Source organism: Balaenoptera borealis (genome assembly GCF_965194805.1).
Source record: "Balaenoptera borealis genome assembly, chromosome: 4".
Classification (NCBI taxonomy): domain Eukaryota; kingdom Metazoa; phylum Chordata; class Mammalia; order Artiodactyla; family Balaenopteridae; genus Balaenoptera; species Balaenoptera borealis.
The window spans coordinates 114,512,509-114,540,371 of NC_138861.1; the positions used below are offsets into that span (position 1 = coordinate 114,512,509).

Genomic DNA, 27,863 nt, shown 5'->3' on the forward strand with positions numbered 1-27,863 from the left:
GAGGCATAGAAATAAAACGACTGGCAAGGTTCCCGGGGCTCCTAGAAGGCAGGGCCAGGCTCCAGGCCCACCAGTTGGGGGAACTCAGCCCTGCTTGTCTCCATCTGGGAGAACTGCTAACGTCTGGCTGGAGCAAGAAGCTGGTCACCCTGGTGCCGAGAGATCATCAGCAAGGGGATGGGAGCCACTTTCTAGAAGTGAGAGCAAGCCACACAGGAAATGCACAAACCACGATGAAATGGACACCGACGGCCAAAGCAAGCCCTTGCTAATATCACTCTCCCAGCCCGGATGCTCACAGGCTGCCATTTTAGATTGCTAAAAGCCAGGAGCAGTGACCGTCCCATGACACTCTATGCTGAAATGGTAACTGACATTTGTCCATCTTTAAAGGCCTCTTACATTCACGCTCCCATGGGCTCTTCACTCTGACACACTCAGAAGACAGCAAGCGCTGCTACCCCTTCACCCAGCAGAACCCACTGCCTCTGGCCACTCCGGGTCCCACCTGCCATTTTAGAGCATGAGCGTCTCACCCCAGTGTGTACGGCTCCCATGTTTAAGGATCAGCATTTTCTATTCCACGGGCCCCTGCTTCCTCCGCTACTCATCTGATAACAGGCTGGCTTCTCCGGATGCTATAGAGGCAGAACTGGATGCGGACCACACTTTATGGGAAATTTAAGGAGTTTTTGAGAGACTTTTGACTGTGCACAGCAGCCTCCAGCAAAGTCTTGAGAGCATGCAGTTCTCCTTGGGCATTGGGTCTTTTAAATGATAAGGCATGAAACACTGAGAAGGTCACAGATGCATGTCAACAAGGGGCTTATAACTGATGGCACACAAGCTGCCAAACGCAGCCACTGACACTGCCCCAAACTCCGCAAGAACCAACGCTGGCCCCAGCATCTTAAGGTAAGGACAGCATCTTGGAGTCACAGCCTTGATCTGGCCCGTGTTCCCTTGCTGGCCCTAATACTTTGGAGCTGCATGCCTGTGGTCAAGTCACTTAACCTCCTGGGTCTCAGTTTCTCCATCTAGTCAGTGGGATAATAGCACCTGGCTTGCAAGGCTGTACTAATGATTAAATGAGAGAACACAAAATGTACAAAACATTAGGAGGCATCTCTAAAATATTTAGGTATTCACCCTTTTCCTTAGATAAAAGAAAGAGTAGCAGTGCATGGGAAGACAGAAAGATTGGGAGAATAAGGATGTAAGCCAACAGCCTAAATTATAATCTTATGTTTAAGAAAATTACAGAAAGGATTCTAAATGACAATTTCCATCTCTACACGATTTATTTTCTGAAATTACAACAAGGTGCCTATATTAAAGGTACACTGTATTCCTTTTACCTGATGAACATAATGGAGGAAGAACGAACAGGACACGCAGAAGTAACATGAGTAGGATGAAGTACTAAAAAGATAAAATATAACCACAGATAAACTCATTATTAAAATGATCTAGGCAGGATACACTTCATTATCTTGAGAAAACTAAAGTTCCAGTTAATTTGAAATAGGTTGTCCAGGTCCGAAGATAAATTTGATTTGTTTTTTTTAATGAGTAATCTTCTTTGGGCTAAGGTGGCTCCCTTATTTTTCCTTAAATGCAAATTAACCCAGTGGGATCTTGATCTCTTGGAGGGAGCTGAGTTAACTCTCCCTTTACAGGGAGGCAGCCTGGTGCAGGAGAAACAAAGCACTCTGGACTCACATCCAATTTGGATCAAATTCTAGTTCTGCCTCTTCTGAGCTGTGTGACAACAGGTCAGTGCACTGCCTCTCTGAGCCTCAGCCTCCTCTCTGTGGAGTGGGGACATTAATAGTACCTGCTTTACAGTTTTAGGAGCATTAAATGATGCCTTTGAAAACACCGTAGGGTGCCAAGCACATGGCAGGAGTATATTAAACGGTAAGTTTTTGCTCGTCTATCAGTTAGGTGATAACATCAGTGTCCAGCCTGCTCTCGGCTCCAGAGCTTAAGAAACTTGCTCGGGGTCACACAGCTAGCAAATAGGAGAACCAGAAAGGGACCGAACCCTGCATGTTCTCTGCTGCACAGTCCTGAGGGCCTCCTGTGTGCTGCTGCTGGGGCGGCCGCTACAGAAGCCATCTGACCTGGACCTGCCCTCAAGGGGCTCACAGTCTAAAGAAGGAGAAATGAAGATGCACGTACAGCACCGGCACGCTGGGACCGTGGTCACCTTTGGAGCTGTGAGGGAGGTGGGAAAGGGTGATCGCTTTCCCAGGGAGGGGTGGATCGGGGTGGAAGTCACGAGACCATGACAGTTAATGTCATACTGCACGTGGAGAAGCTCGCCCAGCACGGGGCCTGGCACAGGCAGGGACCCATCAAATGTCAGACAGATGGACGGACAGGAGGAAACAGACGATGAGGGATGAAGGGTAGCTGGTTGGTTGCCTGGAGAGTGGCTGCAAGGAGAGATGGACAAGCAGATGGTCGGGTGAAAGGGATGATGGAGTGTGGGTAGAGGAGTGGGTGGGTGGGTAAACAAGACGGTGGGTGAGGGCACGGACAGGTGGATGGTGGTTGAGCAGGTGGGCAGATGGTGGTGAGGTGGCTGGGTTGGTGAACGGGTGAGTGAAGTTGTAGGGGTGGATGGGTGCCACCAGGTGGGTAGATGGGCGGATGGAATGAAGGATGGATGAACGGGGCTGGTGGGTTGGAGGGGTGGTTGAAGAGGAAAACTGGGGAATGACGGAGTCCGTGACTTGACCAAGCGGCAGAAAGTTAGAGAAAAGCAGAAAATCACTCGTGCCCTGGGTTGCGGCCACTTACCAGGCTACAGTGACCAGCAGGGGCCGTGCTGAGCGCTCTCTCTCGGGGGGCCTGGGCTCCCAGCTCCTCTCGCAGGCACCTGTTTTGCTGGGCGAGCTCCTCCACCTGGCCCTGCAGGCCGATCTCCGACAGCTTCAGCCCATAGATGCAGCAGCGCAGCTCCTCCAGCTGCCCGCGGAGCAGCCGCTCGGTGGCGCGCTGCTCCCGCAGCCGGCGCGCCGCCTGGTCCCGCTCGCGCTCGCCGCGCTCGGCCCTGGCCCGCAGCGCGCGCGGCTCCGCGGCCTTCTCGGGAGCGCCCCGGGGACTGGCCGGGCCTGGGGGTCGGGGGCCACCCGGGTTCGGGGCGTCCAGCTCGGCCAGCAGGAGGCCCGCGGCGTGGCAGAGGCGCCGCACGTCCCGCTCCAGCCGCTGCACCTGCGCCCGCAGGATGCGCTCCTGCTCGCGCGCCAGGCGCAGCTGACGCCGCTGGATCCGCCGGCCGCGCTCCAGGGCCGCCGCCTGCCGCCCCAGCGCCTCGTCCTTGCGCCGCAGCCGCTCCCGCAGCCGCCGCAGCCGCCACCGCTGCCGCCGGGCCGCGCGCTCCTTCTCCTGAACCTACGAGTTGGCGGTGGAGGAGGGCGTCAGGAAGGCGGCCGGGGACGCACCGTAGCTCGCATTGAGCCTGTCTTTATTTGAAACTTCGATATTTTGTTGTTCAGCGCGCTTTTTCTTTTTGCATTAATTTTTGCGTTAAGACATTGCTGCAAAATATTATTTATCTCGATGACTGTTTTTTGGCGCCCCTTTAAAGTTTGCCCAGGAGACGAGTGCCTTACTCACCTCCCCCTAGTGTGGGCCCTGCACACCCGTGAGCTCCCCGAGTTCTTGGAAGGAAACTGTGCAACGGGCAGGATGGGGATGGGCTGGTGCACACTGGGAGGGCCAGTGGTTCCAACATGTAATTCCCCCACACCAGTTTGTAAAGAGCTGCCACCTGGACCCCCCTGAGTGTCCCCACTTCCCCACTTGCAGAACTTCCCAGACCTCCCCATTTCCCAGTGCCTACAGAGTTAATGCCTGGCCCAGTAAGGATCAGCTGACCATGACTTCTGGCTGGTGAGACAGGACCACCAGTGTCACAGCATTTGTTCCTTCCTGTGAATACGCCCCGTGGAGCTACTCAGAAGTGACCTGCATAATGTCACACGACTAAAAGTCACTGAACCGCCACGTACTTGACTCAAGACCTTTCCTTTTTCCGCTTGGCCCGCTGCCTGTCCAAGGAACACATCTCCCTGTTCTTAAACCTTGGCCTCCCCCCACCTATGAGCTGTAGGCTGGACTGGGGTGACCCACGCACTGCAAAAATGGGCGTCCTTGCCTAATTTTCAGAATTAATTTATGCAAATGGGTAGAACTGCCTTCATGTTAAGCTCTCTTTCAACTGCTAGTGCCTGCTGCCGATGCCCAGTCACAGCCACGAGAGCTTGCAGAAGACAAAACAAACAAGCAAGAGCAAATGGGAAAGAGGAAACTTGGGAACAGCCCGGCAGGCTTTGTTTGACAGCGTGTTTTGGGGGGAAATGGGGCAGATAAAATTGGAGTTAGATTCCCTGCGAGGAAAATTGCTGGGGGTCTTCCCGATGGTATGAATCCTGTAATCGGTGATGCTGGGTGCACGGTGCCCCATCACCTGAATGGGTCTACCTTTATCACCTTTGGGAATGACCGCGGGTCACCACAGAAGTGAGGTGTCTTTGTATGCAAAGGATTACTGCAAATATTGACAACAATGGGGCAAATTGCCATTTGGCAAATATCAGGTACAAAGGGCAGAGTTCATGCATTCCTGCAAAATATGCTCTGAAATGCAGATAGTTCTGGGGAGAGATTGAGGGTTAGTGTCTGGGCTGGGTTGAAGCTGGGCCAAGTGGTCTCCGAGGGGACCCAAGCCAGACCCCTCACCTCTCTGAAATTTTGCCCTTCATCTGGAAATGGGGTTTTGTGACAGGACATTCCCAGGAGCATCCAGATTACAGGAGAATGCAATAAAGAAATGTGTGTGGGCCACATAACTGCAGGTCCTGCAGTGCCCCGAGCTCGCTAATGGCATTTCCCTTGCTTGTCACCCTCATCCTCTGTCTCCCCATCATACTAGGAACCTCTGGTGATTGCAGGACTGTGTCTTTTCACCTGGGAAACCCTATATGTATATAAGGCATGACAAAAAATATTAATTACAGGATTTTCCACAGAGAGATTACATTCTTGATGGTGGGATCCCACATAACACTACTATACCTCGGGTTAAAAACTCTCGGACACTGACGATGATGTGCTGTGAACCAAGGAGGATGAACTCAACTTTCTGCACCTGAAGTTCAATGCAAAGGGGAAAAGTGGCACTTGCATGTCTCCCTGGCATCTCAAAGACTAATTTCAATTTAATTGAACTTCTTATCTTTCCATGCATCACTTCTATTTCAGTTGAAAGCTAATCAATCTGGTGTTTTTCAAACTTTCTGGACTACTTCCCACGGTAAAAAATACATTTAAGAACATGCCCCGTTATACATATGCGCATGTTGACAACTGAAACAGAAGTTTCAGGAAACAGCACTCCCCTTCGTACACGTGATGCCCTTTCATAATTCCTAGTCAATTCCATTCTTAAAATGCTGGTTGTGAGTTACGGAATTGATTTCACAACCCACTGACGGGCGTCAACCTGCAATTTAACAGTCACTGTGCTGCCCTGTGAGTAGCAATTTACTGAAACCAGATGCCTCTCGGGATCTCTGGGTCTCTGCCTGCCAAGCCTCTGCCCTCCAGCCTTCGTCATCTCTCCCCTGGAATATTTCAGTAAAGACTAGTAATTACGAAGGCAGCTAGGGCTATCCAAATGCCTACCGTTGTGAGTGTTTTACACGTATTACCTTCCTTTACCCACACAACAATTGAACGGGGTTGGTACTGTATCATTCCCATTTCACAGATGAGGAAACTGAGGTTCAGAGAGGTTAAGTCACTTGGCCTAGATCACACAGCTCATGAGTAGCAGAGCCAGGGTTTGGCTCCAGGCTTCTGCCTCCAGAGCCTATCCTCTTAACCACCCACTCCCTCTCCAATCACGCTCTAACTTGCCCCCTGCCCCTGCCGCCTCTCTCTCCCATGCAGTTAGAGCGATATTCCCAAAAGCTCTGACTATGAGCCTCTCCTGCTAAGGTCCCCCTAAGTCCTGCTCCCCCTTGCCTCCAGAATTTGGGTCATGCCGGGGCCCTGGTGATCTGTCCTCCCTGCAGCCCTCTGGCCTCACCAACTCTGTCTCCCCACCACACACCACATTCCCCATGGCTCCCAGCATCCAGCTTTGGAGTTACTTGTTTCCCATCTGTGTCCCTGCCCGCAAGCCAGCTCCTGAGGGCAGAGACCCCGCATCAGTCCTCTCCTTGTCCTTAGGCCAGAGCCGGCTCCCCTGATGTCAGGCACCAAGTCCGCAGAAAGGAACCTCTGGCCAGAGCTCCCAGCAAGTGCACAACCCCTGCATGCCACCCAGTGGATCCCAGCCAGAGCCCTATGAGGCGGGCAGGACAGGATGGGAGCCCCGTTTTACAGATGGGGCAGCCGAGGCCGAGGGATGCCACGTGACCTTGCCCAGGTCCAGCGGCCCCTGCTTGCACTGTTAGAATTGGGACCTCTCTTACCCCTTCTGGCTAGGCTCTCCGCCCCACTGTCTATGTTCAAGGCCAGCTGCTACCACGTCCAAACCTATGGGGTGACTCTGCTGGGACAAGAAACAAGTACTGGAAAGAAGGAGGAGGGACTCGGTACCTGGCTGGCGAGCTCCCCCTGCAGCACCTCCAGCTGCTCCTGGGCCCGGAGAGAGGCACTTCTCTCCTGGAATACGAGGGCGCTCAACTGGTCCACCTTCTGGAGGAGTTTCCTCTCCGACAGCTCCAGCTCCTGAATTCTGCGCATTGAAGCAGCAAGGCGCTTACTCAGGATGCAGTAAGCGTGGCCTAAGGTTTTCACAGACACCAGGATCATCTTTTTTTCCTCTGTTATTTGGCCAATTTGATATTCTGACAAAACGACATTTTGTAAAACATTCATACCTATCTTTTTGAAGATGATCTAAAATACTTCAGAGCCCTCTTTTGAATAATAAGGCACTGGGAATCTTAACAGTGTTCTCATCCCTAAACCAGTAATCCCCAGTTCAGGTCATACCAATGAAGAAGGACTGAAGCAAACATCTGAACCATACATCTGCATTGTCTCAATTAATCCTTACAGGTGGATTCCCTTCCCCCTACTTCGCACATGAGGAAACAGGATCAGAGAGGCCGGGCAACTTGCCCAAGGTCACAGAGCATTATAGAGTCCAGGCTGCATGGCTCCCAAACTCATGCTTTAACCCTGTGCTCTGTTGCCTCCCATTTAAGCTAAATTATTGCAAATCTCTTCTAAGGAAATGACTGAAATGCAGAAAAAAGGTTTCTGCGATTTAAAAAATTAATCTCTGGATTACAAAAGTGAGAGGTTGGAAATGACCTAACAGTTAGGGATGGCTAAGCCACCTGAAGTCTTCAGCACTTCAGGAAGTGCTGAAGTTGTGTCATATGCAAAGTAATACCCAGGCTGGAAGTGAGCCCTGACCTCAGCTACATAGAAAGGAGGAGCACATGTGAATGGAGGGAAGCCGGAAGGAACATCTGCCTACTGGTCCCATGAGGAGCGGAGGAGCCACATAGACTCACTTGTCTGTCTCCTGCTGGTACCTAGTATCCAAGTCCCCTCAATGTGCCAATCTCACTTCTATAATAGAAGACCATGAAGCACGTGGAAAGTGCATTCTCAGCCTACATGGACAAGCTCTGCACAACCTCACTCCTTTACCCAGCTCCACACCAGGTGACCTGCTCATCCAGGACAGACTCTACTTCCCTGGGTGAGGACTTAGCTTTGCCTCCTGGCTCTGCCACTTACCTGCCATGAGGCCTTAACTGGGCTCATTCACCACTATGACCCTCAGTATCTTCATCTGTAAAACAGGTAATTGCACCTTGCTCAGAGGGTTGTTGTGAAGATTAAATAAAGTGAGTCACTATTATTAATAATAGGGCCAAGAGTCCCCTCTCCTGCTCTAGTTTTGAGGCCCTGGGGGAGGGTCTCTAGAGTGACAGAAGGGAGGGTGCCCTCTTGTGTAGATTAAAATTAAGTTCCTTCCAAAATGAACCCAAGGAGTGGCCGCTCATTAATCAGTCAGAGGCTTGGGTGGAGTGCCTTCTGATTGACTATAAAACGTGGTGATATCTGAATGGGAAAAGAAAAGTTTAACTTTTTAGTTTTTGAGACCAATCTGAAATGTTAAATCTGGGACAATATTGAATTCTGGTATTATCCCTATACTTAAACTAGGCAGAAAATGACTACTTTCACGGTGGCAGGCTGAATAACAGCCCCCAAATATATCCACGCCCTGCTCCCCGAAACTTATGAATGTTACCTTAAGATGCAAAAGAGACTGTAGATGTGATTAACTTAAGGAGCTTGAGACGGAGAGATTATCCTGGATTATCTGGGTGGGCTTAACCGCAATTACAACTGTCCTCATGAGAGGGAGGCAGAAGGGGAGGCCATGTGACCACTGAAGCAAGATGCTACCCTGCTGGCTTGAAGATGGGGAGGGGCCAGAAGCCAAGGAATGCAGCTATAGATGCTGGAAAAGGCAGACACAGGTTTCCCCTACAGCTTCTGGAGAGAGCACAGGCCTACGGACACCGTGACTGTAGCCCAGTGAGACTGCTTTAGGACTTCTGCCTCCAGAACTGAAAGGCAATGAATGTGTGTTGTTTGAAGGCAGCACGTTTGCAGTAATTTGTTTTAGCAGCCATAGGAAACATATACACACACAAATAGGAACTAGACAATGAAGTACCATTTTTCACTGATTAATGACAAATTTAAAAATATATATTACAGTGTAGAGCTGCAAAGAGTGCTACAGAACTGGGAGACTCCATCAGGGAATATCCACCAGGATAAATCGGGCAGGCGGCCTGGGTGGTCCCAGCGCCCCCATGTAGCCGGGTGTGTGACCACGGAGAAGTTACTTAAGCCAGCACCTTAATTTCCCCATCTAGAAATTGAGGATATTGCTATTACTTCATTTTCAGTAATTTATTTTTAAGGATTAAGTCTGTTAATACGCGTCAAGCATGTAAATAGTGCCTAGCCCAGAGTAAACACTCAACAAGTGTTCAGCTATTATTAATTTCGTTGCATTTAGATTGTAAATGAATTTGCAGCAATGATAGTGTTATGGAGGTGGGAGTGGGGTTCTCGTTCTCAAATTTCTAACAACGTGGTTGCATTAGTTTTGCAATAAATACTTTAAAATATTAACTCTTTAACTGAAGTGAAGTCCAATGTACACTATCAATCTTTTACTATCCCCTACTTAGAGCAAACCCATGGTGAAATTAGCCTGAAATCTATATTCACAGTTGTGCATTCAGACCCTGGCTTCAGCTCTCAGTGACACTGAGTAATGTATTTCATCCACTGAGCCTCAGTTTCCTCATCTGGAAAAGGGGATCATATCACTCTATGTGTCACAGGGGTCAAGGGAGCAGTGATGGAGGCATTGTGGGGGGAGGTCAGCACTGTGCCCTGCGCCACAGGATCTTGGTAAGCCTTAAATCTTTTTTCTCCCAACCCCTGCCACAGATCCGGCGTCCCCTCCTGAAGCCCTGCTTCTACCGGATGGTGCATCCCACCTTCAGAGAACTGAGGACACAGCTCACATTTCCCCACAGGCGGGTCTAGGACACCGCCTCCAGGATGTCCTCACCCCAGGCCCCAGCCACAGAGGCCCCTCATCTCCGTCACTCATGGTGCCTCCACGCTGCCTGTTTCTCCCTCACATAGAGAGGTCCCCTCTGGCAGGGGTTTCCCACCCATCTTTCCCAGGCCTAGTGACCTTCTGGTTTTCACTGCCATGTACAACCTTGCGTGAGTTATACTTCTATCTCTCCAGGGCTGGGGCCCTGCCTTTCCAGCTCTCAACCCCTAGAACTCATGTTTTGGGCTGAATATGTCCTCCCAAATTCATATGTTGAAGTTAGCTAACCCTAGTACCTCAGAATGTGACTGTATTTGGAGATAGGGTTTTTAAAGAGGTAATTTAGTTAAAATGAGGTCATTAGGGTGGGCCCTGATCCACTATGACTGGTGTCCTTATAAGAAGAGGAGATTAGGACACAGACATGCACAGAAGGAAGACCACAGGAAGACACAGAGAGAAGGCAGATATCACCAAGCCAAGGAGAGAGGTCTCAGAAGGAAACAACCTTGTCCACACTTTGATCTTTTACTTCCATCCACCAGGACTATGAGAAAATAAATGTCTGTTGTTTAAGCCCCCCAGTCTGTGGTGCTTTGTTATGGCAGCCCCAGCAGACTCATACAACAAACAGTATGTGATTCCCGAGGGCTAAGTGCACATTGTAGAATGAGTGAATGAATGAGGGAATGAATGAGTAAATGGATGAATGAGTGAATGGACAATCACATAGACTGATACTGAAGGTGACAGAATAATTTTTCTCATATGTGAATTTTTTCACGTGAAAAGTTTTACAAAGAGGAGAAAAAGTAAAGATCATGTAAATAAATACACATTTACTGACTTGCCCTTACTAAAATGAAGGAAAACACACAAAAAATGGTGAAGTCAGACAAATTTAAGACACTTGGCTGTTGGCATATTGGTAAACCTGTCAGACCCCAGCCATAACCGTACTGCATTTCCATGCTGGGTTTCTCCTCATTCTACTGGCCTAGGTATCAAAACAGAGCATGGGCTTTGGAGAAGGACCTGGATTCAAACACCCCACCTCTGGACCATGTCGGTTCCATCAGGAAAATAGAGCCTAGGCCAGGAGGTTCAGCAGCGAGAATCAAACAAACATAGGGAATCTGCTACAAAGATGATGGAAGAGATGAAAGGCCAGACAGAGATGACAGGCAACCCAGAGGTTAGCAACTGCTGGGAGCCACTTCTGCCCCTGGGGCTGGAGGGATAGACAGGGAGGAGGTGGTGATACTGGGGCCCAGGAGCAGGACCACAGAGGAAGCCGAACGCATGACTGAATGGCAGCCATGGTCAGAGACGTCACCCAGAGCAGAAGAGAAGGGGAGACTCCCCTGGCTTCGCCCGTCCTCCTCCCTTCAGCGTCTCCCATTGGCTGGACCCAGATGGAAGCCAGTGAGCAAGGGAGCCTGGGAGGTAGGCTCAGCCCCTACGATACGGAGCAGAGGAAGGGAAAGACAGAGGAGCCAGGGACTGCTGTGGCGGGTTATGGAACACTGATTGTTTTGCCTGCATCCTCAGTCATAGAAATGATTCAACACTCCACCCTGACACAATTAGGATGCCCCAGGATTCGTACATACACAAAGAAGAGGTCCAAATGGTATATATTTACCTGCTCCTCAGCCCAGACTCTGACATCACGTACTTGTCCACAGCTGCCAACAGCTTCTGTTCTGAGGATTCCAGGTGCTTCCTGAGTGTTCCCGTGCCCATGTCTGGGCTTCTGGCTGCTTCTTCTGGAAGACATTCCGGCTCCTCACCAGTCTCCTCTACATCCTGGAAGATCCAGGACGTGTCGATCTTCACATCGACGTTCATTATATCAAACCCATCGCTGCTGGGGGCTCTGACAACGTAGCTGAAACTTTTTTCAGTCCGTCCTTTAGCTGTCGGCTCCATCCCAGACATAGTTCATGGGCCAAGACTTAATACAATTAAGTGAATCTGCAACATGGACTTTCTGGAGATTTCAAGGTGGCTGCAGTGCCTTCAGATTGTGCAGGAAAATATCCTTTGAGGAGGGCAAGAACAGGTGGATTATTTATGAGTGGGGGACTTGGGTTTCACCTGCAGAAATGTCATACAATATGAATGAAAGCCTCTCGTTTTACAAGCCAGCATGCCTGCACTCACCCAAAGCAGAAAAGTCACTTGGAATTAAAAATTTAATAATGTGTACAAAGAGGTAAAATAAGATTTCTAGGCAGGACCATCAGAGTGTTATAAATTCTCAGCAATGAGGCTCAAGTTTTCACCAGGTAATAAATGAAGTTCTAAACCTCCTTTCTGAGTCCAGCAAACATTTATCACAGGCTTGGAGTTTACTAGGGGAAGGGAAAGGGAAATTAGCACTGCACTGGGTCATCTCACCTTACCTAGTCCGATTCTCCTGGAAACCCCAGGAGGTGGGCATTTTTATAACCATTTTATAGATGCTGAAACAGAGGCTCTGGAAGCTGGGGGAGTTGGCCAGGCCCCACAGATGGGCAGTGGCAGAGTCAGGATTCAAATCCAAGTCTGACACCAAAACTCAAGGGGTGAGGGATGAACCCAGACCCCGAAAAGGAGGAAACACATCCTGCTGTGGAGGAGGCTGAGGCTGTATAGATGGCCAAGGAATGACCCATCACAGCTGGCAGAGGTGGGCAGAAGGTTCTTCCAGGCGGAGGGAGTCTCAGGACCAAAGCCCCAGGACAGAGTCAGGACAGGTGAAGGGAGTGGGAGTGGTCGGGTTTGGCTGGCCCAGTGGACACACTGAAGGGGGAAGTGAGGACCCAGGACAGAAGGTGACTTGGAGCCATATCCCTGTGGGCCTTGGACTCCAGGACATGGCATCTCTGTGTGGGAAGCAGGGGGGTCCCTGGAGTGTTTAGAGCCAAGGTGGGTCCTGGTCAGATCTTTGAGGATGGCGTACTGCGGGGGGTGCAGGAGGCGAGAACGGAAGGAGCTGGCCAGGGAAGGGTGCAATAAATAGGCCTGATGCAGAGTGGTGCAGGAATAAATAGAAATTTAAACTACGAGACGTAATTCTCCCTGTTAAAAATGGTGGAAGGGACTTCCCCCACCCTTTTCTGAGAGCACCTACTTTAGAAAACTTGTCGTTCTTTCTTCACCTCTTTGAAATATATGTTAATTCTTTTAAAAGCTATATAGGCCTTTTGCTGCTTTTCTGACCCAGGAACGTGTTTCTGAAGATCCTGGGAGCCATCTCTTTGGCATGCAAACATCCAAGGAAAATAGAACCCTGTCTCCCAGTTCCTGTGGGAGGGTCGGAGCCTAACTTCCTGGTCTCCCGGCTCCAAGTTGCAAAACCACCTCCTGTCATAGAGATAGGAGAAATTCCACTTTTCTTTGTACAAAACAAATGAACAAACACAGAGGGTCACTCCAATGGCCAGGTGGATTTAGGGTGACCTATATGTAATAAGTAGTGCTGCCAAGTTCTCTTACGTGACAACAAATTATTGTTTATCCTGAGGACCTGTACGAATTGGGCTGTATCTCCTTGGCTAACAACAAGTGAGATTCTTTTCTGTCTTTGCAGATCTCTTAGCGGATGGTCTGTGATGCACATCACATTCTGGTTTGATGCTCATTCGATAATAAAATTGTTTTCTTTCTTGTCTACCTTAGTGGAGAGGTTGTCTGGGTTGGGAGAAAATTGTGTTTTAGAGTGTATTTCCCAACCATAATGGAAAAAAAATTTTTTTAAACCCAACAAGGTCCTATTATAGAGTACAGGGAACTATATTCAATATCCTGTAATAAGCCATAATGCAAAGGAAAAAAAAATTAAAATCTACTTCCTCAAAAGTGGCTGTGTAGGGTGGCGCAGGGGGCTTGCAATAGACACGGAGCGGTCAGAGGCAGCAGGGCGGGGTATCGGCCAAGAGGGGGCGCAGTGGGGCAACTCAGATCTCCGGTGTTTCTTGGATGGAATCTTGGACAAATCACCTAAGTACTCATAAAAGGTGGGCGTGGGTAGTGAAAATAGTACCCACATCAAGAGCTGTTGAGGCACAGACGAGCGGCCGTAGGGCAAGCAGTGCACAGCGCCAGGCACACAGTGAATGCAGCATGCGGGCTGTGCTTGCCAGGCGGAAGCAACATGTGGTTCAGACCGCCTGCCTGGGCTGTGTCCAGCTCTGCCTCTTGCGCGCCAAGATCTTAGGCACTTAACCCAGCTCCCTGCAAAATGAGATGAACAGCAGTCCCCTCCCTGCTGTTGCACGAGTCACTTAGCTCTCAAGTGCCTGGTCCTGTGCCTGGCACAGCGAGCCCGCAGGGACCTTAGCTGCCAGGAGCATCCTCGAGCAGAAGGATTGATTGACAGCTGACTGGGGCCAAGTGACCACCTAAAAAGTCATGTGCCAGGCCTGCAAGGAGGAGGAAGCAGGTATTCTAGACCTTTCTTAGGGGAGCAGCCCAGAGGAAAGGTGCATCCGGGACAGGTCAAGGGCATTTGAGCCCCAGTGCCTCTGCCTGGGGAAGTGTCTACAGACTTTTTTTGGATAAGTAACTAAGACCGTGGGCTTCATTTGGAATGAACCATCTGTGTCTGAGGGAGAAGGACAGGAACGTGGATTGCCCGTGGATTATCACCTCTGCGGGCTTCTCAGGGCTGGAGACCTGAGGAAAGGGGACAGATGGCCGTGGAACCGCTCTAAGGACGTGGCCCTGCATCATTCGCAGCCTGGGTGAGGTTCCCCAAGGCTGAGGGCGACCACAGGAAGGACACAGAGCTTGGCTGAGGGCAGGACAAAGGGGTCCCCACTTCAGATGAAATGGTAGCCCCAGAGAGATGGTGGGGAGGGGGCGGGAGGAGGGTTGGGAGGGAGGTGGGAGGAGGCCAGGCTTCTGGAGTCCGGCAGCTCTGCCCCTCAGCTGGAATCAGGGTCACAGTGCGGGGTCTGCAGGAGTCCCCAAGGCTTCTCAGACAACCTGGGGGGCACCCCAAATCGGCTGGTTGGGATCCCCAATTTGGCAGGCCTCTATCAGGTCCTGGTTAAATGTGAGAAAAGAGAAACGTGCTTTTCTGTACCGGAAGCGGCGGGTGGGATTCCCGCTCGTCAGCTCTTCACAAGCTGGTTCTGGAAGCTGAGGGGAGAGCAGGAGCCCCGGACCCGGAGGCTCAACTGCGGAACGCGAGAATCCAGAAAGAGGGAAGCAGGGCTGGCCAATGGAAGGAGAGAGAATGATGAATTCGCCGAGAAAGGTGCTGAGCGGGCGCTAAATCGCGGAGTCCAGCTCTCCAGGTGACCAGGGCCCCCAACCAGGGCCTGCGCGTGCGCAGTGCACCTGCGGCGCCACCCCGCCCCCGCTCCCCAGCCCCGCCCCACCCTCCGCGCGCAGGGCCCTGGGCACCGAGTCAGTGCACCTGGGACCTCTAGGGTGAGCGGACTCTAGAAGCTTCAGCTCCCGCACACGCCCGCCTGTTGCATTTCACCCGACTCCAACTCAGTACGTGCAGCGGGGGGCGGGGGGGGGGGTGAGAAATGCCCAGTGTGCCCGGGACTCCCCATTTTAGAACTGGAAGCCCTGACCTGGGCAAACTGGCTGGCTGGTCACCCGCAGGGCTGGTCTCCGGGCCCACACCGCTGCCAGACGGTGGCGGCGGGGCACGGTCTGCCCCCTGGACTTTTCTACCCTGCCCCTCACTGGTTTCCATTGCCTGTACAGGACTGAGGGATATGGGGGCGGGGAGTGAGGGGAGGGGAGGAATGAAGTATGAGGTGGGAGGGGAGGGGTGAGATGGGAGGGGAGTGGGAAACAGCACATTTAAGTGGCACAGCATGGCGTTCCCTGTGTCAGGAACTTGACCTGGGCTCTCCCTTCATCCCCCCCAAATAGATCTGTGAGGAGGCTGGTGGTAAAGGGTGGACCCGGCCCTTCTCCTTTCTGTGTGAGAAACTGACTTGGGTTCCGTGGAGTCTGTAGCTCTACCACCTGGAAACCACATCTGGGCAGAAGGTCAGTTGCATTACTAGGCAACAAGCACAACAGCAGCCCTGAGCTGTGTGTCTCATCTGGGCGCGGAGGGCAGAGGATGACGTATGAGTACATGAGTACGCACCTGGTGGGCTGCCAGAACTCTGAGGCCCCCTGTGGCTCTTGTGACTGGGCCTGTCCCTGGCAGGAACCTTGGAAGCGATGCCTGGGACTGTCACAAGAAATGCCGACTCGTTGTTGGCTCCCTGCACCTGCCTGTATGAGCCTCACTCCCTCGCACCTGAACTGTCTCCTGGGGGCCAAAGAGACTGGCCCCTGGTCCCCTGTGGGCCGTATGGTCTCCTTGGAGGACGACTTCCACAAGGGTGCATCAGATGCTGCCTGCTGCATCTCCTGCCAGTATCCGAGAGTCTTTGGGTCTAACTGTCTAGTTGTGCCCAAAGAAGACCTCTTGTGAGGTGCTATGTGGGAACTATCACCCCCCATTCCACAGATGAAGAAATTAAGACTCTGAGTGGCAAGTACTTTGCCAGTGTCCACTGCAGAGGAGTGGCTGGTCTAGGAGTGGACCTGGATGGGTCTGACTTCAAAGCCACTGCCATTTGCATCCTGTTGTCTGAGTGGGAGAGCTGAGAAGACAGAAGCGTGGGGCAGGAGGGCATGAGGCCCACACTCCTGCAGCAGGGAGGGATGGGCACTCTGTGCTGTGGGACTAGCTTCCCAGAGACCCTTGCACACCTCCTGGACTTCTGCTACTAAGTCAGCAAAGCAAGGCTTCTCTGTGTATCTTTGGCCCCAGAGAAAGCAGACGTGCTTTTCATTTTCATTTGCTGCATGGTTCCACATTCCCATTGCTGCCTGGAGTTCTCAGATGCCTGCTTTTTTCAAGCAAAGACATCAGTTCATTTGCTTTTGGTTATCAGATGTGGGAAAGTCATGGGGGCTGCGGTGGTGGCGCTTTGGGTTTAGATTTCAAAAGAGAATGATCACTTCTCAGCTGTCTTGGGTGTGTGTTTTCTTAGAGCCCCCTAATCCTTTGGTTTGGTTTGAATATCCCTCTCCATCTGGTTGGGTGCCCCTTCTGTGCTGAGCTCCATGTCCTTCTCCATCCTTGGGTTTATCCTTCTGAGAACTTTCAGCTCCTCTGTTGGATTCCCTGCCCTCCTTGATTCCTTTGGTAGCCTGAATTTCAGTCATTTTAGTTTTCTCCAAAGGTTATTCTCACTAGAAGTTATAGGATTGCTCTTGCAGCCCAACAAACACAGAGCAATGAATCTTTCCGTCCTTGGGATCAACCCATCCTTGCCTTCAGCTGCTCCTTCCAACAAGATGCAGCTGTCCTTTCCTTCACATTCACTACCTTCCATTTCACTTGATCTATTTTGATTCCCAACGTCTTCCTTCCGAAAGTTTGGGAGGGATCAGTCATATGAGCAGGTGCCTTTTCCTGGAGATGCTCCCCCACCCACCTGCTCACCCTAGAATAACAACAGCAACAACATCCAAAAGTAACTTCTCTTCTCCAGGATTTGCTCCTGGGCTTGACTTCTACCAGCTGGTGTCCTGGCCTCCTCGGCTGCCCCACCCAATCCATTCTCCTGGGAGGCTTGGTGCAGAGGCAGGTCTCCTGGGATCAGGAATGGCTGTCTCCTCCTCCGAGGTTGTAAGAAAGTGGACCTGGTCTCAGACGACTGCGGAAGGAGCCTCATTTCCCGCGGGTGCTCCAGGGATCACTCCACAACCCAGCATTTCTTCCTTGCCAGCCCCTTGCAAATTACCACCCAGATGTGAGACAGCCCGAGTGTGGTCTAGGTGGGGACGCTGTCCACCTCTCAATCCTTGATCTACAATGGCCCAGGTGCAGTCAAGCTCTGGGACTTTCACCTTCAAGAGTGATGGAGCCTGTGGCTTCCCCCTTGTAAATCTGAGGTCCCGGGGTCCACTGTCCACAATGGGCGAGGCTCCAGCCCTCTCTCTCTGGCCATCAGCTGCTGAATTCAGCTGCACACAGATCTGGAGGGTTTTGTTGACTGGGGCTTGACTTTGGGTTCAGATCACAGGGACATTTGCAAGTCACTCTGGCTGATAGACTCCAGGATGCACACGGCACAGTTCATGGAGACATATGTACACAGTCAGTGTCTAGCCGGGCGCACACACCACAGCTAGGGGAGGCATGCTGTGCAGGGACAAGGATGCAGTCTGTCCCCAGACAGTGCAGCGGCCCTCCAATCAATCTATTTCTAGTAATTGCACTTAGTTTCCTGGTATTCAGGTCTCTGCCCCTCGGGCTCTTGAAGGTGCCACAGTGGGGACTTGGATGTGGCCCTGAGCTTGACAAATTCCCCATCATCCTTGCAGAGCTCCTACAGCTCGGCCCAGCCAGGACCCAGCCATAGATCCTAAATGCCTCCCGTTCAAGCTGTCGTGTAGTATCTGTGAATTCTGGTTTCAGTCTCTGGGCTTGGAATAGCTTGTTTTGCTGTTGAATTTTGGTTTGAGTGGGGTTGGGTTTGCCATAGGACTCAGTTTATTCCATAAGCTCTTTTTCTATCCTGGAAAATTAAAAAATAATTTGAAATGACACAAGAACCAAGGGTGAGAATGGCTGGGGAAGCCCCTGGCTTATCTGCCCTCACCTGTTCCCATCACTGTCCTGAACTCTCCAGCTGAGCCCACTGAGGGACCTTCCCCGACAATCCAGGGAGCGAGGAAATAGGGTTCAGATGGCCTGTCTCTCAGCACCCACCCCCAACCCACTATGGCAGCACCCACCCCCAACCCACTATGGCGACCCCCACCCCCAGTCTGATCAGAGCTGGGATCATTCCTTTATTTGCTGCACAAGCACGGAATGAGCATCAACCATGTGCCAAGCGCTGTCCTAGGACCGGGGCACAGAGGATCCAAGGAAGAGCCCTGTGTGCAGGGGTTGGGCTCAGGGTATCCACAAGGACATCAGTCAGGGACACAGTGTCAGAGCTCAGCCTGGGGGTCCAGGCGGCTAGTAGGCTGTGGGCATCCTCAGAATTCACAGGGCCCTCACCTGGGCTGGATTCAGCAGCAGAATTCTAGACTCTAGGGGCCCTGGCAGACCCCAGTCCATGGTGGGCACTCAGAACAGGGAGAATGGGGGAGGCCTGGGTTCCAAAGGAACTCAGGATGAGACACGCAGGGTCCAATGATCAGAGAAGGACCAGCTGCCAGGATGGCATCAAAACCAGGCCTGGGGTCCAGGGCAGGGGGTAGGGGAGAGGCAAGGAGCTTGGGCTCTTTACACAGGCTTCCTGGGCATTTTGTATGCAGGTCATGGACTTGCCCATCAGCCTCCTACTCCTGCAGACCCCTGATCCCAGAAGCCCACTCTGATCTGGACCCTACGGTGAATTTACTGTCCCACAGGCAATAGAGAGCACCAAAAACCAAAGCCAAAATAGAAAGAACCTTTGGAAAAAGCCACAACTGCCTTCTCAAGATAAAATACAACAGGGGGACAACCAGGTCCCCATTGTCCGATCTTATTCACAGAGAGCTCCCTGATCTTCCTCTCAGGGGTGGAACTCGCCAGTGACCCCCGGATGCCCCGGGGCCAGTGAGCCTGACGAGGACCAATCCACCACAAGGCCACCTTCCATGGCACCTAAAGGAATGTTACAGTCAGAGCTGGGAGGAAATCTCCTTTTTAGAAAAGTCATTTTTATCAGTGAAAATGAAAGGATACCAACCCGAGTTCTTGGCTCACTGAAGTCATCAAGGCCACAGAATGAATGCTAGTGAGAAAAACAAAAAAAGGAACAAAAACTATAAAATAAGACCAAAAGAAAATGAGGGGGAAAAAAAGAAAAGAAAAAAAGATGTAAGATATGTAGTATGGAACTCAATGACAGCATTTCACAAGAACTACACCACTGGGGTTGGGTTTGGAAAGAGAAACAGGAAGTCAGTGGGCTTTAGGAGCTGATTTCACCTGAGAAACCCATTCTATGGGATGTCTCACCCAGGGTGGGTTGTCCCTACACAGTCCTCAAACATCTGGCTAATTTAGACAGGGGAGATGTACACCATGGACCAGGGCTTTTTGGTGCAGAGGTGTGACTTTCTTGAAGAAACTGGCAGGACAGTATATATAGAGGAAGAACTCTCCAATAGTCATAGCTGATGGTCCCACCAAAGGCTAGGTGTGACATGCATACAAGGATCAAGGAAGATTCCACCCAGGTCACAGGTCATCCAGTCTGACCTGCAGGCTGGCCCCTATACCATCTGTGACAGGGCCCACTCTCCCAAGAGATTCCACTGTTTAAAATCTTTAGTGCCATTTGATTAGTCTACTTTAAAAAGAAAAAAACTGCGGAAAAAAATGGCTTTAAGGGAATGAAGAATTATACAGGTCAGTTTGAGAGTAGAGTTTTTTCCCTTAGTTTATTTATTACTTGCTTTATTCAAAAAGAATTGCTGGTGATTAGGTGAAACATGTCTGAACATTATCCTGGGCTTTTGAAAATAATTCATTATTTTTTTCCAAATCAAGGTAATAGCTCCTCTAAATTGTTATTGAAAAAATGAAAATCCAAACAGACAGCCACCAAATTTTAAAGAAAATTTAGAATCATTGGAAGTTAGAGCTAGAAGGGGCTTTTAGAATCACCTAGCTCTTCATGTTCTCCATGAGGAAACTGAGGCCCGGGGAAGGGGAGGTCCTTGCCAAGACCAGCCTGTGGAGTGTGGCAGGGAAAGAGTTCCTGCCCACTGACCATGGTGGCTGGAGTTATTCTTCCACCAGCCCAGGCCAATAGTGCCTGCGGGGAAATCCTTGAAGTATCCTTGAGATCCCCTCGGCTCCTCAAAATAACCTTGGAAGCTGGGGAGGGGGGATGGCATGCAGCAGATGGGGACTCTAGGAATCTGCTTAGACCGAATTTCCATGGGATTTCCAGGGCGCCGACAGGAGAACTGGCCCAAATCCTCCAGCCATGACCCTCTGCTGCCCCCCTGCTGGTTGTGCAGGCTGGGAGGCCCCAGGGCTCCAGGTGCAGATGGGAAGATGCCGGGAAGGTGAATGAACCTGTGTAATAGCTGACTCCCAGGAGAGAAGGCTGGTGTACCATCTGAAGAGCTCTTCTGTCTCTTTGGGCCATTGTGTTTGATTCCCTCTAGACAGAGCGGGCTGTCATCCCCTTTGTAGATAGCCCTAAATCTGCTCTCTGGTGGCTTTCATGACTTTGAACCCACTCTGTCCATGGAATGAGACGGCTTCCTCTCTCCAAAGACCAGCCTCAGATACCTGAAGCCCAGAAACGCCCTTTCTCCATCTGCTGCCCCGGGGTGACAGCACATCACCCTTCAAGCTTCCTGGGGCACATTGTCCCCAGCAGACCACCCCGATGGGGTCAGAGCCCTTCACCTGTTCCCACATGTGAGCATACCTCTGCGATATAAAATGTGCAGTTGTGGGTTTTCTCTCTACTCATCTATTACTCATTCTGCAGACATTTGCTGATGCCCTATTCTGTGGCAAGAACTGTCTTGGATAAAGAGATGAATAAAAGCTAGTGGATGGACAGGAAGTGGTAAGTGCCCTGACAAAGATGCCGCATGTGTGGACTCATTTGTCCGTCTGGACCAACAGCGTGTGGCGGGGGCACTGGTGTGACCTCCCTGGAGACCCCGGGTATCCCTTTCCAGCTGTGGGATCATGGACAAGTGTCTGAATCTTTCTCAGGCTCAGCGTTCTCACCCTTAAAATGGTGATAACCGTAGGGAGACAATGGGGCTGGGTGTCAGCCGTACTTCCTGCTGGAGGGAGGGGACTTCCAAGAACACTCACTGGTTTTGGGCATATATGTCGTTTAAGGTGAATAAGTCCAATGTCTGTGGCTGGTTTATGGCTCACAAAAGATGGTGAGGTAGTGTCAGGGGGCTTCACCAGAAGGTCTTTTGTGGAAAAAAAAAAAAGACACCACCCTCCTCCCTCACACACAGTTGATCCCAGACTGTACTTTTCTTCCCTAGAAAAGTACTTGATGGGGCTACCTATTTCTTGGACTGCCAGTTTGGGGGACATGGGCAGAGAAGGGAGGGCTGGAGACAGAGCCCATTCCTTGGGTTTCATGAAACTGACAGGAGAAGAGAATATTCCATGTGAGCGACTCATGGAGAGAAGCCCAGGGGGTGGTCTGAGCTCACACCACTCACCTTTTCCTCCAGCTCTTTCAGATGTCGCTTCTGGACCTCCAGTTTATCCTCCAATTCTCGGATTCTCTGCAACACATTAAGTTCTGTATCAGAAAAAGTAAAATTTCCAGGTTCAAACCTTACTCTTCGTTGTTTATCGTGGTGTGGCGTATAAGCAGTGACACATACAGATACTAAGTGGGCAGCTCGACTAACTTTTATACGTGTGCAGGCCTGTCTCTCCACCCCCTGAATCAAGACTGAGGGCTTCTCCAGCACCCAGGAGGCTCCCTCAGGCCCCCATGTGACTCTATTCTGACCTCTGTCACTAAAAGTAGATTTTGCCTGTTCTTGAAATGCATGGTAATGGAATTACCATGCATACTCTTAAGTGCATACTTTTAAGACAGGATCTTTTTAAAACATAAACATCAAGACTAGACCGAGACACAGAGGTGCCTTGGGTAGGTTAATAAAGATCATGGATTTGAAGTAGCACCAAATGACTTGTCCAAGATTTATTTAGCTGGAGCCTGGGAGCTGGTGCAGAGATGAGTGCCAGTGGTAGGCATGGCTGTAGCATCCACTCAGATTCTTAGAAGCCCACGTAGCGCTAGGTTTTAGGATGACAAACTGTCCCCATTTGCCTGGGACATTCCCGGTTTTAGCACTGAAAGTCCAGAGTCCTGAGAAACTCATCAATCCCGGGGAAACAGGGACAGTTGGTCACCGACCTGGCTCTGCGCCTGCCGAATGCCCCTAGGCGTGCACACCAAGCCTCAGTGGTTCATCAATCCGTTCCTTCCAGTTCCACACAGGATCCCATCCAGGGGGTCTGGTAAGTACAACCTTTTCCAGTTTGTCATGTGTCCAGTAGCACTTCAACACCCCTCAAGGGCTGGTACCCCCGGACAGCTGCCTAGCTGGCTACAGCCTTGCCAGTCCTGAATGCACATGGAGACCTCACTCCTCTGGAGAACGCTGTCGGGCTGAAGGGCGGAGACTCAGGTCAGCCCGAATTAAGCATGTGGACCCCTCATCAGTTCAGAGAAGCCTTCTGTCCGGATTCTCAAACTCAGATCAGCATCACCTGGAGGCCCTGCGGATCCCAGGAGCCCTGCCCCAGAGTTTCTGACTCAGCGGTTCAGGGTGGGACCTGAGAAGCTGTATTCCCCACAGGTCCCCAGGTGATGTGGATGCTGCTGGCCGGGGGACCCCACTCTGAGAACCACCACTGTGGGCACATTCACCCATTCGGCAAATGTGGCTCAATATGCCCGGGGCCTCGAGGAGTTTGTGGTCCCATCAGGTTCAGACAATGGTATTACGCAAATACGTAGATGGTGCCCTGGATGAATACAGATGTCACGGAGAAAGTCGAGCAGGGGTAGGGAAGGAATGGGGTGCTATTTCATATGGGTGCTCAGGGAAGATCACACTTAAGCAGAGGTGAGGGGGGTAAGGAGTGGAAGTGTGGGCCGGGAGGTCCAGAGGAAACACAAAACCCAGCCCACTGTGGTTTTCCAGACGCCAAAGAGGGAAGGGAACTCCAGGCAAAAGGAATGCTGTGTGTGTGCAGGCAGCTGGGAGTGCAGGGGGGCAGAGCTCAGAGGGTCTGGAATGTCCCGATGAGGAGCTTGCAGATTTGGGGGTGTCATGGAGAACTCGTGAAGGATTTCAAGTAAGGAAATAATGAGATTTTGATTTTGGAAAGATCACACTGGCAGCAAAACAGAAGATGGATTGGCACGGAAGAGAGATGAAAAATACTTCTGCTCTCAGATATGTGACCTTGGGCAAGTAGTTCAGCCTCTCTGGCCTTGGTTTCCTTATCTGTAAATTGGGGGTAATAGTGTTGCCCACATCTGAGGATTTAGCAAGTGAATCTGTGCAAAGTACTTATAGCAAAGTCGGCAGAGAGTACGTGCTCTATAAAGGACGAGAAACCCTGTATGTTTCTAATTCTCTTCCACCTGAGGGAGACTGTGACCGCCCTCCAGAGACCCCCTTGCAAGGCGGGCAGGCAGAGAGCATCTGAGAATGAGCACAGAACTCGGCTAGACCCTTGCTTGGATCCCGGGCCCCAAATTTACCAGCGGGTGGACTTTGGAGAGTCATGTAATCCAATAATCTCTCTGTGTGGAATGCCTCTTCTGTAATAACTGCACAGTGACCCTGTGACCCTGGGGGTGAAATGGGGACCCGGGGGAAAGTGCCTTGTAAATCACAATGCCACGTGGAGGGAGGACAATGCTTTACAGCTTTCGAAGGATTTGCAAAAATCTCCCAGGAACAACTTCTGGGCTTTAAAAATCAGCCTGAGTCCATTTGTATCATTTTTTTAGATTCCAACTATAAGTGATATCATATGATATTTATTTTTCTCTGACTTACTTAGTATGATAATCCCTAGGTCCATCCTTGTTGCTGCAAATGGCATTATTTCATTCTTTTTTATGGCTGAGTAATATTCCATTGTGCATATGTACCACATCTTCTTTATCCATTCATCAGTTGATGGACATTTAAGTTGCTTCCATGTCTTGGCTATTGTAAACAGTGCTGCTATGAACACTGGGGTGCATGTATCTTTTCAAAGTATGGTTTTCTCCGGATATGTGCCCAGGAGTGGGATTGCTGGGTCATATGGTAGCTCTATTTTTAGTTTTTTTGAGGAACCTCCATACTGTTCTCCATAGTGGCTGTACCAATTTACATTCCCACTAACAGTGCAGGAGGGCTCCCTTTTCTCCACACCCTCTCCAGCATTTATTGTTTGTAGACTTTTTAATGATGGCCATTCTGATCAGTGTGAGGTGATACCTCATTGTAGTTTTGATTTGCATTTCTCTAATAATTAGTGATGTTAAGCATCTTTTCATGTGCTTTTTGACCATCTGTATGTCTTCTTTGGAGAAATGTCTATTTAGATCTTCTGCCCATTTTTTGCACTTATTTACAAAACAGAAACAGACTCACAGACTTTGAAAACAAACTTATGGTTACCAAAAGGGAAAGATGGGGGGGAAGGGATAAATTAGGAGTTTGAGATTAACATATACACACTAATATATATAAAATAGATCATCAACAAGGACCTACTGTATAGCACAGGAAACTCTACTCAATATTCTGTAATAACCTATATGGGAAAAGAATCTGAAAAAAATGGATATATGTATATGTATAATTGAATCACTTTGCTGTACACCTGAAACTAATACAACATTGTAAATCAACTATGCCCCAATATAAAATTTTTAAAAAAGATTAAGTGGAAAAAAGTAAATATTTTTATTTAAAAAAATCAGCCTGAGAAGCTGATTCTCATTCTAGTCTTTCCTGAATTTTTTTTAATAACCAGGGTCAGTCTCTCATCCAGTCATGGGAGGCTGGAAGGGGCAGTGCTTAAGAGCTTTGTCATCGGATGACATGGGTTCACATCCCAGCTCTGCCACTTCCTGGCTGTGTGACCTTGGGCAAGTTGCTTACCCTCTCTGAGAACTCACCTCACCTGTGAAACTGCATCAATGGTTCCCACTCAGAGGGTTGGTGTGACCATCAGTGAACCAACATTTATGGAGCCCCTTCTATGTGCCATCACTGATCTGTCTCCCTGCACTGGAATATAAGCTTCATGAGAGCAAGTGCTGTATCCCCAGCACCTAGAACAGAGCCTGGTATGTAGATGTTAGAAAAATTGCAAATGAAAATGGTGTGACATAGAGCAGGAGAAGCTCGTGAGAGAGGCAGCCGATGCATTTGTAGAGGTGAGCACAGGGCCCAGGGGGCTCAGGGTGTGAGGCTAAGCAACCCAGACTTCATCTTCTGGGCACGGGGGAGCCAGCGAGGGTCTTTGGGGAGGGGTGGTGCTATGCCATGTTAGGAAGGCTTCTGCGGTGCAGTGGATGGATTGGCAGGGAGAGGGGCAGTGAGGGGTGAGGGTCGTACTGCAATTGCTTGTGGTCCCAGCAGATATCTGTGGTGCAGGCCAGCTGGTGCTGGGGAATAAAACCTGGCGAGGGAGAGGACAAAGCAAGTTTATATGAGTGGATCAACTCCAATCTTCGCTCCGGGAGAACATTTTGCAAATGTGCAGAATCATTCTGTTGGGAAAGGTACCATGGGCTGATTGATTTTTTTCCTGCACCCACTTTTCCCCTTACTTAATAGGGCTTGAAAACTGAAATGCCCGCTGGGGCCAGGCTGATGACGTCACGTCACTGCATCCCATGGGCCAAATGCAGGCAAAACGGACAGGGGCCATCCAGGGCAAACTGGGACGCGTTCTTCCCATCAACGCAGGCAGCTGGAGCTCCAGGCCGGGTCAGAGACAGCTGAGTGCTGCCGGAATGCCTGGCAGTGCGGTGCTGTGTTGTGTTGTGTGTGTGCTGTACTGTGTTGTGTTGTGTGTGCTGTACTGTGTTGTGTTGTGTGTGTTGTGCTGTGTGTGCTTTGTCATGTGTTGTGTGTGCTGTGTTGTGTTCTGGAAGTTGTGTGTTGTGTGTGCTGTGAGTTGTGTGTTGTATGTGTTGTGCTGTGCATTGTGTGTGCTGTGCCGTGTTGTGTTGTGTATACTGTGTTGTGTTGTGTGTGCTGTGAGTTGTGTGTTATATGTATTGTGTTGTGCATTGTGTGTGCTGTGCCATGTTGCATATGCTGTGTTGTGTTGTGTGTGCTGTGTGTTGTGTGTTATATGTATTGTGTTGTGCATTGTGTGTGCTGTGCCGTGTTGCATATGCTGTGTTGTGTGTGCTGTGAGTTGTGTGTTATATGTATTGTGTTGTGCGTTGTGTGTGCTGTGCCGTGTTGTGTTGTGTATACTGTGTTGTGTTGTGTGTGCTGTGAGTTGTGTGTTATATGTATTGTGTTGTGCATTGTGTGTGCTGTGCCATGTTGCATATGCTGTGTTGTGTTGTGTGTGCTGTGTGTTGTGTGTTATATGTATTGTGTTGTGCATTGTGTGTGCTGTGCCATGTTGCATATGCTGTGTTGTGTGTGCTGTGTGTTGTGTGTTGTGTGTGCTGTGAGTTGTGTGTTGTATGTGTTGTGCTGTGCGTTGTGTGTGCTGTGCTGTGTTGTGTTGTGTATACTGTGTTGTGTTGTGTGTGCTGTGAGTTGTGTGTTATATGTATTGTGTTGTGCATTGTGTGTGCTGTGTTGTGTATACTGTGTTGTGTTGTGTGTGCTGTGTGTTGTGTGTTATATGTATTGTGTTGTGCATTGTGTGTGCTGTGCCGTGTTGCATATGCTGTGTTGTGTTGTGTGTGTTGTGTGTTATATGTATTGTGTTGTGCGTTGTGTGTGCTGTGCCGTGTTGTGTTGTGTATACTGTGTTGTGTTGTGTGTGCTGTGTGTTGTGTGTTATATGTATTGTGCTGTGCATTGTGTGTGCTGTGCCGTGTTGTGTTGTGTATACTGTGTTGTGTTGTGTGTGCTGTGAGTTGTGTGTTATATGTATTGTGTTGTGCGTTGTGTGTGCTGTGTTGTGTATACTGTGTTGTGTTGTGTGTGCTGTGTGTTGTGTGTTATATGTATTGTGTTGTGCATTGTGTGTGCTGTGCCATGTTGCATATGCTGTGTTGTGTGTGCTGTGTGTTGTGTGTTATATGTATTGTGTTGTGCGTTGTGTGTGCTGTGCCGTGTTGTGTTGTGTATACTGTGTTGTGTTGTGTGTGCTGTGAGTTGTGTGTTATATGTATTGTGTTGTGCATTGTGTGTGCTGTGCCATGTTGCATATGCTGTGTTGTGTGTGCTGTGTGTTGTGTGTTATATGTATTGTGTTGTGCATTGTGTGTGCTGTGCCGTGTTGTGTTGTGTATACTGTGTTGTGTTGTGTGTGCTGTGTGTTGTGTGTTATATGTATTGTGTTGTGCATTGTGTGTGCTGTGCCGTGTTGCATATGCTGTGTTGTGTTGTGTGTGCTGTGTGTTGTGTGTTATATGTATTGTGTTGTGCGTTGTGTGTGCTGTGCCGTGTTGTGTTGCGTATGCTGTGTTGTGTTGTGTGTGCTGTGTGTTGTGTGTTATATGTATTGTGTTGTGCATTGTGTGTGCTGTGCCGTGTTGTGTTG

The 27,863-nt window shown here is 50.1% G+C and overlaps 1 protein-coding gene across 1 annotated transcript in view; it reads right to left on the reverse strand.

Annotated features, from left to right (window-relative positions):
* The window catches only part of LOC309627707 (uncharacterized protein C4orf50), a 121,642-nt gene extending 107,204 nt beyond the window's left edge, over window positions 1–14,438 (reverse strand). The window contains exons 1-3 of the mRNA XM_082389854.1: window positions 11,280–14,438; window positions 6,619–6,757; window positions 2,809–3,402 (exon numbers count right to left, since the gene is read on the reverse strand). Of these exons, the coding sequence (XP_082245980.1) occupies window positions 2,809–3,402; window positions 6,619–6,757; window positions 11,280–11,566 (1,020 nt within the window). The 5' untranslated portion in view covers window positions 11,567–14,438. The remainder of the gene's footprint in view (window positions 1–2,808; window positions 3,403–6,618; window positions 6,758–11,279) is intronic.
* Between the last annotated feature and the right edge of the window lie 13,425 nt (window positions 14,439–27,863).